General features: G+C 47.4%; 1 protein-coding gene across 1 annotated transcript; it reads right to left on the bottom strand.

The window, feature by feature from the left end:
• Nucleotides 1-4,542: 4,542 nt before the first annotated feature.
• Nucleotides 4,543-8,849, bottom strand: LOC112902477 (disease resistance protein RPP13-like). Its single transcript, XM_025971582.1, has 2 exons — nt 7,897-8,849; nt 4,543-6,884 (listed from the first exon to the last, which is right to left on the bottom strand). The coding sequence occupies exons 1-2, from the start codon at nt 8,706-8,708 to the stop codon at nt 4,838-4,840; spliced, it is 2,859 nt and encodes a 952-aa protein (XP_025827367.1). The 5' UTR covers nt 8,709-8,849; the 3' UTR covers nt 4,543-4,837.
• Nucleotides 8,850-16,054: the final 7,205 nt, after the last annotated feature.

Raw genomic sequence — 16,054 nt, 5'->3', positions numbered from 1 at the left:
TTACCTCTTGGTATAATTGTTTTTCACACAAAAGTAAGGGACATCATAAAAATGTATTATAAATATTTAGTCTTTTTTGTATTGTACTGTAATCGGAGAATTAATTTATTATTAAATATCCTATCATATCAAGATAATAATGAAGATGTGACATCTCAGGTATATGGGAGCCAGACATAGTGCATTAAGTGTAGGATGTGCTCTTGTATGCTATTTAAGGGCAAGATTTTAGGGTGTTTTCTGTAATTTTAGAAAAATATAGGGCTTAATGTGCAAAATGTGTGTGAGGGTGGATAATTTTGAAATATAGGAAGGGCTTTTTTGCAATGATGCTTTTACTTTTAAACCACTGTAAGAAGTGAAAACAAACCAGGGAGCTTTTTAAAATGTAAAATTCAAATAGGTTTGAAAAGAAATTTGACTAGTTGTATAGTTTTTAAAATAACTTTGAAACCTCAACTCTCCTGAAGTTGAACCCTAAAGAAAAGTTGTAGAACTTTTTATTCTCTACACTTTTTGTTTTGGGAGCATTTTCATTTGAGCTCTGGTTTGAAAGTTACTCAAGCTTTACAGTGAGCTCCCTGAACTTTTGAACATTTACAACCGGGTCCTCATCGTCCACCTCCAGCTTCTCTGTTTCCCCCGTGAGCTCCTGCCACCGCCGCTTTAACTCCAGCGAGCTGCCCCGGCCGCCACCTGCCCCCGCGCCGCTCGCCAGTGCCACCTCCACCTCCAGCGCATCGCCCCCGCCGCTTGCCAGGCCCTGGTGGCCATTTTCCCGAGCCGCCATGCCATCCCCGAGCTCTCCACGGCCGCCACGACGTCGCCGGCATCCATCTCCTCCTTGCCGCGCCCCAGTGCTTCTCCGAGCGTATAAAGCCCTTCAGTACCTCGTGAGCAACCCCTTTTGCCTTTTCCCCGAGCTCAAATCACCCTCGGTCATCTTCCTCCTCGCGCCGCCGCCGTCCAAGCCACGCCGCCGTTCGGCCTCGCCGTCGGTAGCCTCCTCCAGAGCCTCCCACCTTCGATCCAGACCTCCATCAGCACCACAGCTACTCCCTGAAGCTCATCGCACCGGCCATTTTCCTTTTCCCCCACCGGAGACGTCTGCCCGCGAGCACGCCGGAGTTCTTCCTCCGCCGCCGCTCGGCCTCGTCGTCATCCCGCTCCTCCAGTACTCCCCAGCCCCGGCCAAGCACACCATCAGCACCACATCATCCTCACGAAGCTCCCCAGGCACTTCTCGTCCACCCTCCGGCCCTCCGGCCACCGGAACGCCGCCACCGAGCTTCAAAGCTCCGCCGCCGCCTCTGTCACCGCCGTTCCACCGCTACAGTTCCTCCCCAGCCCAACTTCGGCCACCCACGTGACCGCCGTAAGCCCCTGAGCATTTCCCCTCACTTTGCCCTCACCGCCGACGAGCTATCTCGCCGGAATTGGTCGCCGGTGATCTACCCCAAGAGGAAAACCAGCTAGGGACCTGATTGCTTTATTTTAAAACTTTCCAGGGGCCTTTTTGTGAAGAATCAGTACCTTTTTCCAATTCCAATTCAGCCAGCTTTGAAAATTCATAGGGAATTGTAGAAAAATCCAAAAATGGCAAAACCAGTTCTGTTGTGTTCATAAAAATGAGATCTGCAACTTTTGTTACTAAAGTGTAGTTTGAAACTAATTATTTTTGAAGTTATTTAAATGTTTTTAAAAAGGGATCTTTTGTGTATAACTTGTGTGATTTAATTTTATTTCCTGTAATTCTTGGCTACTAGTTAGCTTAAGTAGTGTTTAGTTTTGTGTGAAAAATTCAAAACCAGTACAATTTTGTAATTTGAGTAATTTCAAATTTGGTCAAATTAAGTTCAAATCAAGATAGGTTTAATTAAGTAAGTTTTTAATAAAATCATGCTTATATATCTTTATGTTAGAATCTTATGGACTTAATATGACTGCTAAAAATATTTGAAGAATTTTTATTCATATTTGAATTAAGTTTTAAATTTAAACTTTAAATTTGAATGCAATTCAAATTGCTTTAGGAAATATTAGCCAAAAATTAGGAAAAATTTATGGTAGGCTTATTTATTATTAATAAACCCACTTAGATAAAATTTGAGGTTACTTTGTATATAAGTTCAAATAGCTAAGCTTTGGGTATAATTAATGCTAAATGTGTTTAAACCTATGATTAGGAATAACTTGCCTTAGCTTTATAATGCTTACTTAAGAACAAATACTTAGCTGCTTAATGAGTTTGTCATTTTGTTGTTAATGATGGGTGTGTGTTGATTTGTTGAATTACAACTTTATCATAAAAGAAAGGCTTAACATGTTTGTCACTAAACATCAATCCTTGCATATCATGTAGACTCGCCGATACTTGAAGATGGAGACTACAAGTTGATCTTGGAACCCGAACCCGGGCTATCTAAAGACTCCATCCAAGTTACTGAGGAAGTGACTGAAGCCCCGAACCAAGGTTCGGAAGTTTTTAACTCGTCTGACCCTAACTTCGCTTCCGAAGGCAAGCTCTGTGGCATAACCCAGTTTTCAAATTACGCACTTATTTATTATTTTAGTTTTGTGCATTTAAGTTCTAGGAATTGAAATGAAACCCTAGATGCATGTATCTTAGGAACCTTTGTAATGCTTATCCCGAGTCCTATCGCATAGATGCCTTGCTAATAGGATCGGTAGAAGTCGAGTGATTTCCTGTCACTCGCGCGATATAGGAATTGATTGTTTATCAATTCTGTCAATCATTATAAGGATGACGGACGGGGTCATGGTTATGGTAGAAATGATAACAGCATACCCCGTCTGTGTTGATGAAATTTGTTAAAGTCGGAAAGTGTGGTAGTGGTAGTCAAGTGTTTGAAAGTACTAACCGTATGCCGTAAAATATGGTACACGGTAAGCCTATTACCTGATTGGCCCGGCAAGTGGACTTACCCCACCACTTGACATTGACTTTTGTTGCACGCACCGACGGGCGGGAATACGTTCTGCATGGCAGACGGGAGTATGGTCATACAGTCGCGCTGTAAGAATACGTCCCGCATGGTGATGTGCGTATGGTCCTGCAGTCGCTTGTGGTGGCCCTGTTCTACGACCCGGAATATGATGGAAACGGTTGCCCGGAAAATTGAAGTTTCCGAGTGTGCGAGTTAGGATCCCTTGCAAGGTATTGAAATTTGATTCAGAATCATCCGTTTCTCGCGGAGATTGAGACTACTTGACACTTTTGCCACACGGAGTAACAAGTGTAACATGAGGGATACAACTTGTTGTTTGATGAAGATCTACCTTGTTTGATTAGAAGTAATGCTCACCTAGAATGGATAAAATTACTAGAATTTGATGGCTAAAATATGAAAAGTTAGTTCATACTCTTTGTTGCTTTTCAGCAAAAGAAACTTAGAGCTTCCAACCAAGCATGGTCTAGTTTCTGGGACTTCTCCTAGAACCCGGTTAAGTCTTGCTGAGTGTCTTTATACTCAGTCTTGCTAGAACTGCTTTCAGGTATGCCGGTTGAGAACCAGGCCGATAGTGCGTCCTGCCCCTTTGCTGTTCCGCCTGGTTGGTCCGTGGAATGGGATCCGTCCCCGGCCGGCATTAACCCCTCGGAGTGACACCATCGACTGGGCTACGCATGGTGCTGCTGATGGCGACGTTGTTAGTCGTGTTGTCTTTCCGCTGTGACTTTGGTCAACGGGTGTTTACCCGTTGCTTTTAAACAACCCTTTGTTAATTTGCTCCAGTCAGGGCTGGATAAAACTGGTTTGTAATAATGCTACTTACTCTGTGGTAAAGGCTCGCACTGTTATGTACCTGGAGCTCATCTTGTATGAGTATAACCTACTTCGATCCTGTGAAACCGTCGTTGCATCGGGCGGTGACCCGACAGACCCATGGGTTGTTCCGTTTGAAGTGCATTTGAGATCATCTTGCCTTTGTAGCGATGATTAGTGCACTTGAACCGGAATAATTCAGGCGGTTCTGCCACAGAAGATTCCAAGATGTATTTTTTAATGTATGTTATGATGTCTGATATCATCACCTAAAATTTTAATTTTGGACTCGACTTGTGCATGGAGAAAAAATACAAAGGGGTGAACTGAATCTACTGACATAGTTGTGCGCATAAATTGATCCAAAAAATAGTTTATGGGGTTATCCAGATTTTAGCCATACATGATGGGAGATCCAAAAAAATAGCTTATGAGGTTATCCAGATTTTAGCCATACGTGAGGGGAGTAATTTGGAATTTTTTTTCACAAATTAAACTTGCACTAAGGATTAAGATGTTACCTGGTTTATTTATAAGTAGATTATTCTCACCAAATATGACCTCGAAGAAATTAGCATTGAGATAAAAATTGTAGCCTATGTAATTCCAATGAAAATATACAACATCTATTCTTCGGATGGAATCTTACTAAGTTTATTTGGCGAACATTCAAGATTCCTTTGAGTTACACCATCCAATGAGTGTTCAAGACATGGTTAAATGGACCCAAGAATAATCTTAGGAGAAAAAATTTTGGTTACAGCCATTACGATGTGTAAGGCAATATTTCCAAAACATGGTTGTATCAAAGAATACGGAGGCTAGGGCCTCTTTCATTTACTATATGAAATAGACTACCTCTTTATCAAAAAATAGAAACTAAAGCTGCGGTACCAATTGTGACAACCAGTTTATGCTCCCTGGGGGGCTGAAACAGACAAACAGATGATTACTGATACTGATATTTATTTTTCACATCATGCATTCATGGTCATGGTTCTTCTAGTATGGTCATGGTCATGATATTTCTTTTCCACGTCATTAATTCAAGGTTATGGCTGCACCCGTGGAGCCATCCAATCCTGATTCATTCTTTCGACCTGGACTATGGGACGGTTATGATGGACTCCTGCTACACCTCTGATGTCATCCTCCAAAGAATCCACTTCGTCAGAAGTAGCAGCTTTGCAGTCAATATAGACATTGACATATTTGAGGCCTGCCAGATTCTGCAGCCCAAGGACCAGGCCACCGTCCCCGTACTTGAATTGGCACCGTGCCGGGAGTAGCAGCTCAAGCCTTTGGAGCTTTGGCATGGCTCCCGGCTCAAATTCTAGCGCCGTCTCAAGCGCACAGTCGAGTGTAAACTTGACCAAACGCTGGAACCCTTCACTGTTGATTGCATACCTTGGGTGGAAAATGCCTAGGATGGGTAAACTGCTTGACTCTCCTTCATTGCCAGGGAATAAGAAAACAGTAAGAGAGACTAGGATGGGTAAACTTGCTAGGATGTTTATTCTTTCCTGGCTTACTTCACCCCTAAGTCCGATGCGGAGGTGGGTCAAATTGAGTAGCGAGCTGATTTGATGGGGCACGGCACTTAAATTACCAAGGACAAGCCTCTGAAGTGGTGGTGGAGAACCGACGCATAATGACATGAATGAAAGCGTGGCATCAGGACACCCCACCACACTAAACTGTCGAAGTCTCGTGAACAGCTTGGTGAGCGAGGAGATACATGCTTTCTCTTTCTCGTGGCCTTCCACGTCACGTACTTCAGTAGCGTCCGTCCAGACAATTGCAAGTACCTTCAAATTGGTCAGATCGCTGAGCCCTTGGATAAACTTTACAGATTGAAAACTCAAACTGATCGTTGACAGCTCTTCCAGGGCCTGCAGATTTCCAATGCCATCGGGTAGTTGCACCCAAAAACCCACATTAAGACGCACTAATCTCTGCAATTGGATAATACTTGCCGGTAGTTTACTAATGTTGGTGCTACTAAAGTCTAGTGTCTCTAGATGTTGCAGCTTTTCTAAATCTTCTGGGAGCTCGCAGCCCCCGGGCCTAATAATTTTAATACCAAAATACTTCATTTGACTGATTCTTTTGACCTGTCCAAGATAGCATTCTCCATCAACCCGAAGACCTCTTATATTCAGCACTCGCAAGACTTGGTTACTTAAAAACTTGGAGGCGTGCTTTACCAGCCCTGAATTATTATAGCAAAAAATATTAATGGATCGAATATGTGCGTGTTTTATTGTCTTGACCATCTCTTCAACTGGGCCAGAAATGCCTTCTTGTATGGATAAACGGCGGATCTTGTTACAAGTATAATTTTGAGAGAATCCATTACGATTCCATATAGTAACAAAGTTGTCCTCCACAGCCTTTGATACAATAAACTCAAGTGTGACATCATGAACTCTGCAAGTTTTCACTGTTGAGCCATCTGCCCCAACCTTGGCAGGCTGGACCAAGCTTCTGTTGATCAGATCATTCAAGTAACTTCTCCCAAGCTGCTCCATACTTTCTGTGTCTTGTCCAGGAATCAGTGCTTCGGCTACCCACAACAATATCAACTCTCTGCAATCAATCATATAGTCCTCCGGAAACACACTCAGATATAACAAACAGCTCTTTAGATGGCGAGGAAGTTCAAAGTAACTAAGCAGTAATATTCTTTTCATTTTATCAATGTGAGAATCTTTGTCAACTGCAGCAGAAATGGACTTTAATGTATTGACCCAGACTTCCACCGTTTGCCTTTTGTTTGCTAATAAACCAGCTATACTGATTATGGCTAGTGGTAAGCCACCGCATTTCTTCAGAATATCACTGGATACTTCCCTTAAATCTTGAGGACAATCTTCACGGGAGCAAAATAGTCTTTTAAAGAATAATCTCTGAGAGTCATCATCTCCAAGTGGCTGCGCTTCGTACATATGTGCACCAATACCAGCACAACATGATTTGGCTACAGTTTTACTGCGTGTCGTAGTAATTACTATGCTTCCATTGTCATTGCGAGGTAAGGCAGATTCTATAAGCTCCCATGCTGCTACACTCCATATATCATCAATCAAGATTAGGTATCTGCATGCATTGGTTGTGGAACTACATTAAATGGTGCAGATATCTGCGAAATGTAAAAGAGATGGATTGCAAGTGGCATAATTTTCTCTCGGAGTGTATTACACGCACAGTCAACAAAAGTTCCCGGTACCTAGGTACGAGGAACGTGAATCGACAATTTTAAGTTCCTGGATCTTAGGGGTATACCTCCTAGGGACGTTGGGATCGAGGTTAGGATCATGATCCCTAATTAATTGGGACGATATATCCGGAACGTAGCTATGGATTCCTCTCTCCCCTCCCTTCCTCTCTTCCTCCGGATCCCCCCTCCCCTCCTTTGCCATTGCCGGCTCCCCTCCTCCGGCCGCCCCCGCCAGCTCCCCTCCTCCCCCACCCCCGCCGGCTCCCCTCCCCAGCCTCCCTTCCCATGCGGGAGGCGGCGCCGCGCGGGCAGAGCGAGCGGCGCAGCACGGGCGGCCGCGGACGGGAGGGCGGGAGGAACGGGTACACGGCACCGTACGACTCCTCCCTCCGCACGGGCTAGCCGCGCCTTCTTCCCGCCCTTTCCGGCGTCGCCAGCTCGTGCCCCGCCGTTCTTCCCACCCTCGCCGACGTCGTCAGCTCCCGCGTGACGACCCAGCACCACCGGAATACGTTCCATCCACGATCCTGTGACTATACCGCTGCGTTCCTGTTCCGCGATCCGGAACGAAAATACCGGGAACGGGGAACGTCGCAACGTACCGCGTTCCGTGTGACTGTGATTACACGTGCTAGGGATTTAGGCTGGAACCTACTTCCGTTATCTGATAAAAAGACTACAACCTCCCAAATGATAAGTGTCACATTAGAACAGAGTCCCATTATTTAAATGCGTATGATCTTTTAAAAAAAGGTTTGCAAAATCATTCTCTCTATCCAGAAAGTTTTGCTGAATCTAAATGTATTCAGTGGCATAGAGTAAATTTTCTACTGAAATAAATATCATACACACATAATGTAACCATTAGTAGAAGAAAACTATCTTGTGTACCTCTTGTCAATTAAGTAGTCTCTCATATTGCGTATGAGCTGCTCCATCTCCCACCTTTCGGTCTGGTCGTCAAACTGGTTGTTGCTTATTTGAGACAATATATCTCTGAGGAGTTTCTTAATATCTGGAGTCTGAGATACAGACACGAAGGCCCGGCAATCAAATGCTTCAGTGATTTTGCGGTATACCTCCATGGCCAGAGTGGTCTTCCCCTGCCCAGCGGTTCCATAGATGGAAACCACCTTGTGCTGCATCTCTTCACATGTTAACAATTCGATGATCTCCTTGCGAGGACCATCAATTCCCACGAGATCCCTCGCCTCTGCAAAGAGTGCAGGTGCTCGAAGATCCAAGAGCACTGGCTGAGGTGAGGCGGCTTGGTACTTGTGGATGTCGTAGCGTTTGGCCCGCTCGCTCTGCTCGATCACGAGGCTCTTGAGTTTTTGGATCTCCTCTGCCAATCCCCGGTCCTGCAACAAGATCTTCACCTTCCGCACAGCCTTGCGCACGAAGTTGGCCTTGGAACCCCCATGGCTGTGATTGAGCCTGAAACGGTCGATGCAATCTTCGATATCGTAGGATAGCTCACGCACCTTGCTTCTCCAATCTTTGGCCAGTGGATCAATCTGGTCGTCGTCCTTCTCCGCGAGATTCTGCAGCACGGCGTCCATGGTGCTCAGCTCCTCCTTCAGGAAGCGGATCCCTTCCTCAGCGTCTCGGGCGAGCTGGTACTTCTCGCCGAGCATGGCGGTCAGCTTGCCGATCACGGAGCCCATCACGCCCGTTGCCGCGCTCGCCATCACTTCGGCCATCACGACTCGCAAGCACTCGCTCTAAGCCAAATGCTAGCTCGATTGTAGTGGTGTGAGAGAGGAAGCGCACTTCAATTCTCAGGTTAATTACTCGCCGATGGTGCGTGTGGGGACCTAGAGATTATTAAAACTAAAGGAGAGGATATCGATTTGTGGATACCTGCTACAGCACACGCCAAACTGCACTTTGGATATACCTGCTCCAACTTCATTAAGTAAATGGCCTGCTTTAGATGGTGGTTCAGCAAGTAGCCATACAAAACGTTAAAACTTGTTCACATCAACGCGGACATAAATGTTTTTAAAAATCTGTGTTTTGATCGAGGTGACTTGTAATATGTGCCCTCCAACATATTTAACTGCTACACTACTTAAAAGTTTCTAGGGGCGGGTAAAAATATATTTTTAGGAGCGGATGCAGTACTGCACCAAGTTCTCGCAGCTAAAAATACGATTTTTAGGTGCAGATAACGCGCCCGCCCCTAAAAATAATTTCTAGCGGCGGGTCATGGTGTGACCTACCCCTAAAAATCGATTTCTAAAAAATTAAAAAAGAAAATAAAAAACAGCAAAATAAAAAAATTGCAGCCAACTAGCCACCACCACGAGCACCTGTACTGTCGAGTTACGATTTTTTTTGATGAAATATCAACACTTGCATTTAGAACTGCATACCTCGAGTTTCGCGCGTACTTTCCTCTCCACCACACTACACAGTCACTTCTAACTCTAAGGGATATGCTATTCTTTTATATTAACTCTCATTTCTAGGGGCGGGTGACGCCACCACCCGCTCCTAAAAATATTTTTCAATTTTATTCTTAAAATTCATTTAAATATTTACATATAGCAAAACAAATAAAAAGATGAAACTTCTACGCTGAACTATAGATAAAAAATATACCAAATATATTTCACGTGCCCGTTTCGTGGAGACCTTATTCTCCGCCTCTCCCCTGCAGTCTAAAGGGAATTCTGAAGACGCTGCTGGCGAGCCCCCGGACCCCATCTCCGCTGCTCCTGTCTCAACGTTGGCACCCCCTCCGGCCCCAATTCATCGGAAACCCATCAACGTGGAAATGAGCGAGCAGGAGCCTGAGAGTGATGATGGAACGGAAGGGGGTGAGAAAATTAAAGTTGCTGATTCTGCGGCGTTGACCGTGAAGCCTCACGAGACTATCATGCTCCACCCTCGTCAATCTTCCTCTGAGTCTTCGAGTGCTGGCTCGTCATCATCGTTGTCAAATGATAGCGACGAGAAAGAGCAACATGCCAGTGCCGACAAGCCCGTCACCGATGCCCCCTCTGCTCGCCGGGCGTCGGCTGTCAGCGAAGTCTCCGAAGGAGGCAGCAGTCAGTCTGAGAGCGACGCTTACTTCGTGAGTCAGGAGGACCCTGCGGCCGTTGATGCTGAACTGAACGCATCGGGAGCTAAACTGATCAGCGGTCGCATCCTTGGGAGCCTTCGGTTTGAAAGTAGTGATCGCGAGCACCGGTTTCTATCCGAAGCAGGGGGGTCGTTTTGCTTTCTGCTGATGGAGAAGGAACTGATGAAAACTAGTGTTTCGAATGTGCTTCGTTGTGCTGGGGACTTGGCCAGGAAGACCTTCATCACGACACGCTGTGGCGCTCGCCAAATCGAGGCCCATGGGTCCCCTTCGTCCCAGATGGGGACCCTTGAGAAAGTTGCCAAGCTGGAGGAGGAGAAAACGGCCCTCGCAAAAGAACTTGAATCTGAAAAATCACAGCATGCCTCGGCAGTCTAGACATCGAAGGTATTGGAAGATCAACTAAAGAAATCCTGAGCAGAGATGGCCGAGGTGAAAACTGAGCTTGCCACAGCCACCAAAAGGCGCCAAAGGATTAAGGACAAGTTCAACATCTTGCGTCAGGCCCTCGGTGCCGTGGAGATGGTTCTTCAGGAGATGCCGAGCTTCATGTCGTCTTATGGGCTCACTGCTCCGGAGCTTGCCGTCAACGGCTTGGATGTGAACCAGTTTTTCAATTGGCTTCAGATTTGCCTTGCTATGCTAGACGCCGGAAGCAAGTTGTATGGAGATTTGAGCGCCATCGTCGCCGCACGGACACTGGCGGCTTCGGTGTGCGGTTTGATGCCCACGGAATCCGACACTGCCCAGACAATATCCAAAACTTAGCTTCGGGCTCTTCAGAATGCTTCTTTAGCTTGGCCTTCAGAAGAAGCTGTTTGTCCCGAAAACCTTCCTCGTCTACCGAAGAATATTGCCAAGAATTTTATCGAGTCTTTTTTCAAGGGCCGAGGAACAGAGCTTGTCCAGCGTGAAGGGCTTCGCGTACATGACCAGGTGCGTTGAATTGTGTTCAATTATTGTGTTTTGGTCACTTACTCCGGTGGTGAGTACTAACAGCTGTTGCTTGTTTGTACAGTTGCAACGGAAGGCCGAAACTTGTGCTGAGGAATTCCTTCGAGAACATGGAAGCCTGACGTCTGAACCGGAAGTCTCTGTCCCTATGAACACTGATGGACCTTCCAGCGTGGAAGCCGAAGCGCAATAGGGCGAAATGGCTCCTGACGGCGGCGGCGACGCGCTTGGCGCTCCTTCGAATACCGGGGAGGTGTGAGGAGAGTGGTACATTTTAATTTGGGACTGAGGTTGTAATATTCTTTTGATACTAACACCTTCGGCCTGCGCAAGACCCTGCGGTGGAACCTGCGCGGGTTACCGAAGGTATTCCGTCTATCACTATGAATCGCGATGACTTCTTTGTGACCGGGGAAAGCTGGGCAAAATTTTGCATCCCTCTATTTCCTTTGATGACTTTTAGATTATCAAGCTCCGTAGTTATGAATAACTAAGGGTGGATATCGAGCCAGCTTGGCACGGCTCAGCTCAGCTTGAGCTGGCTCGTTATGATAACCAGCTAACTCGGCTTGGCTCATAATCGAGACGAGCTAGAAATTGGGCTTGGCTCGGCTCGTTTGCAAGCTCTAGCTGGCTCGATTAGCTTGTGAGCCAGCTCAAAAACAGCGTAGCCTGTCCATGGCAGTAGGCAGCAACCTGCAGGGAGCGAGGGCTCGAGGCGGCGGAATCATAGGCAGCTCGACCAGAGCTAGGCGCGGCGGGTAGGGTGGCTTGGCGGCGGAATCGTTGAGCAGCCGGAGCTAGGCGTAGGTCCGCTGCCTAACGTGCAAGCCCTCGGCGAGGACCTATGCCAGCAGCAGCACCACCAGCCGCCGCCCCCATCGGTGCACCCCCGACGCAACTCCGAGCCAATTACTCATAACATTGCAAGCGGCGCGCGGGCGCGTGCCCATCAAGTCCAACTGGCCATCGTCATGGATACCAACGGCCCCCCGCAGTTTGCGCAGGCTGGACAGAACATCGCCACCGCAGCGATGCTCCTGCACAACCTGCCCCTGCACAACCTGCCCGGGCCTGCAGACCCTCAACAGCAAGAGCTCCATCGCAACATCCGGACGTTGGTGGAGCGTGCCACAGTATAGCAGGCAGAAAGCTCCACATCATGCCACCAGCACGCGGCCTCCTGCCCAGTCGGAGGGGCACGCTCGCAGCAACCAAACCCCTCAGTCCCCGCCATCACCAACTCCGTCGAGCTCCAGAAGCTTCGCCGCATGGTAATGGAGGGCGCCCCCGACTCCAACGAGCCGACTTCGTCCAGAGCCTTCCGCCCAACCAAGGACACCAAGGCGATCGGTGCCGACCCCAACGACCTGACCAAGACCATGCGGATCAGGGCCCAGCTTCCGGCCAAATAGGAAAGTGCGCTCGTCAACTTCCTGCGCGCCAATCGTGATGCCTGCGCATGTTGCCCAGCACGAGCTTCGCATCAAGCCAGGTTCCGAACCCGTGCACCAACGCCTACGCCGTTGTGATGATGAGAGGCATAGGGCCATAGGCGAGGAGATCGCCAAGCTCCTGGTAGCCGGCTTCATCAAGGATGTGTACCACTCCGACTGGGTTGCCAATCCCGTCCTTGTAATAAAGAAGAATAGGAAATGGAGAATGTGTGTTGACTATACTAACCTTAACAAGGCATGCCCCAAGTAGTCGATTCCACCTCAGGATGCAAAATCCTCTCTTTTCTGGATTCCTACTCAGGCTATCACCAGATTGCGATGAATGAGTCCGACCAGCTCGCAACCTCTTTCATCACCCTGTTCGGCACGTATTGCTACGTCACTATGCCGTTGCATGCAAAAGTATTTGGCTGATCAGATTGACCCGCCCTAGCAGCCCGACCAGCTCGAGCCACCGAAGCCCACGATCACCGTCTACGTGGACGACATAGTGGTGAAAGCGCCTCGCGCGGGAGATCTGATCGCCACACTAGACACAACGTTCACTAACCTCCGAAGGTTTAGCTTCAAATTGAATCCCAAAAAATGCACTTTCGGGGTTCCAAAGGGGAAGCTACTCGGATATATAGTGTCCGAACGCGGCAGAAGAGCCAACCCTGAAAAGATCACGGCCATCACTAGGATGGGCCCAGTCCACAATACGAAAGGCGTACAACAGCTCACCGGCTGTTTGGCTGCCCTCAGTCAGTTCATCTCCTGACTAGGCGAGCAGGGAATGCCTCTGTACAAACTCCTCAAGAAGTCGGACACGTTCGTCTGGACGAAAGAGGCCCAGCTGGCTTTGGACAACCTCTAAGATATTCCTAACCTCGGCTCCAGTCCTTGTCGCTCCCGAGCGACGAGAGCCCCTCCTACTCTAACTTAAAGTTGGTGCATGGTTTCTATGTAACTTGATGTTGTTTGTAAAGGTTTTTATACACAATTTACTATTTAACTCAGCATAATTTGCCACTTGGAATCCCTATATAATTGATATACCTGTAACAATATTTTAGATAGTTCAACAATCTACATAACTTTCTGCAGTCAATCCCTGATGCACCGAAGGAGTTGAGGATCTGCAGAAATGCTCCTGGTGTTTCACACCTCCTTTTTGCAGATGACACTTTGCTATTTTTCAGAGCGTCACCGGATCAAGCGGAGGTAATCAAAGAGGTGCTGGTGACATATGGGAAGTGTACTGGGCAGCAGATCAACCAAGCAAAATGCTCAATTATGTTCAATGATAATTGCCAACAGGAGGTGCAAGCCCAAGTCAAGTCCATATTGCAGGTCGAGAGAACCGTGTTTGATGCCAAATACTTGGGCAGAATGAAGGGCGACCGGTTCCAGCATCTCAAGGAGCGGCTAAGTAAACGCCTAAAGGACTATTCCGAGAAGAATATATCCATTGCAGCAAAAGAAGTACTAATCAAATTGGTGGCCCAAGCCTTACGGACATATATTATGAGCAGAGTTTTTTTTATCGGCCAATTTTTACCGATTTTTCCGATATTTCTCGTTTATCGGTGGGGTCCGATTTTTTCCCATACCGGCCAAAAATTTCGGCCTTTCCCGCGCGCGCCACCGTGGTCCAAAATTTACCCACGCTAGCCCATTTACCTTTCCAGCCCATCAAAACCCTAAAATCCCCCACCCTCCGGCCTCCAGGCACAGGCTCGCGGCGTCGGCGGCGCTTGTTCCTTCTTCCTCCAAATCCCCACCCTCCGCCCCTCCGGCAGTCGGGCCTCCAGGCCGCCGAGGGCTGCGCCTACTTCGGCGGTTAGGCCAACCCAACCCGCCGGCGCCCTGCGCGTGCCCGCTGCGCCAGGCCTGGGGCAGCCTCGACGCGCTCATCGGCCGCCTCAGCGCCGCGTACGAGGAGTTCGGCGGCCGCCCCGAGTCCAACCCCTTCGCCGCCCGCGCCGTGCGCATCTACCTCCGCCGCTCCACGAGGTGCGGGAGGCGCAGGCCAAGGCGCGCGGCATCCCCTATGAAAAGAAGAAGCGCAAGCGCGGGAGCGCTGCCGCCGCCCCTCCCGTCACGCCGCCTCCTGTTGTGACCGCAGAGGGCGCAGGGACGTCAGGAGGCACCGGCGAGGAGGAGGAGGACGACGAACCGTTGCCGTCCGGTGAACCACAACAGACCACCACACCACCATCCTCGGCTCCTCCTCCTCCTACAAGTGCTTCCAGTGCTAGTGAATTTAATTTGCAGGACATAGAGAAAGATAACCTTCTCTGCTCTATCTCAGATATATATGATGTCTTTATTTCTTCATCTATATTCAGGATGCATGCTCAAGCTTTTACTGTTTGCTGATTTGAGTGCCATGGGGTCACATTGATTTGAATTTCTAGTATGATGTGTATGTGTTCCTGCTTAACAACTACTAATCCTGGCCTCGGCTCCCTGTCAGTGTTGAAGGCCCTGAGAGGAGCTCTTGGAGAAGAACGTCAAGCGGCCGGACTTGAAGCAAAGCTTCCCTGTGAGTGGCTCTTGATTTTCTCTAGCGATTAAGGTTCCTCCTTTCAACTAAAGTAATTGATTTGTAGCTAGCATCTTTATTTCTGTTTTGAGCCATATGATCTGCATCTGTGTGTTAAATACCAATTGGTTGTCCGTGAAGCAACATTATTTGTGATGATGTGTAGTGTAAAATTTGTAAGAAGTGATTGAAATTTTGGAGTGCATGAATGTAGTAGATTAATGTTGAATTGTTGAGTAATGAAAGTTCCTTTTTCATTTTAGTTGCTTGAGTGATGATTTATTTTATTGGTTTCGACTTGCTGGATCACATACTAGTAAAAATATATTGTCTGATTGTTCTTTAACGAACAGGTTATACACAGATTTTATTTTCTTTTATATTAATTGAAATTAATGCTAAGGACATACTGCAGAGAATGGATTGCCGTGGCAGTGGCAAGGGCAAAGAGAAGGCCATACCAGATAGTGACGAGGTATGCAGTGCAGCTGGTGGGTCGTCCAAGACATATGTAGTTGATAGAGCAGGTTTGTTTGACACAAAATACATGTCATTTTTTCCAAGTTCCCTCCATCTGTGTGGTTTTTTTGTAACAATAGATCTCATTCTTTTTCAGGGAAACGGATAGAATTGAAAGGAAAAATTAGAGACACATGGAGCCATAGGACAAAAGTTGGTAAATTTGGATGGAAGTGTGGCTACTGTCCTACAGGCCACCAAAGCGGAGGTGTTACCCGTCTAAGGGAGCACTTGTGTGGATTACAAGGTAATGTGCAGCCATGTTCTAAGGTGCCACGCGAAGTTAGGGACATACTGTTGGATGAATTAGCAAAAAGCAAACAAAAGAAGAGGGACACAAGGGAAAGTCGTCTCTATATTGAGAAGGCTCTCATAGAGCATGATTATAGAACAGCTATTGCTAGCCTTGATGAAGAGGCACAATATGAGTTAGCAGTGAGTGAGTCGCTAAGGGATTTTAACTTGACTCGTGATGGTAGAGCAAGAGGTGGTGGTATTGTC

Source organism: Panicum hallii, chromosome 8 (assembly GCF_002211085.1).
Source record: "Panicum hallii strain FIL2 chromosome 8, PHallii_v3.1, whole genome shotgun sequence".
NCBI classification, from domain to species: domain Eukaryota; kingdom Viridiplantae; phylum Streptophyta; class Magnoliopsida; order Poales; family Poaceae; genus Panicum; species Panicum hallii.
Note: the sequence above shows the minus strand (reverse complement) of the source record. Positions and strands in the feature narration are given on the sequence as shown.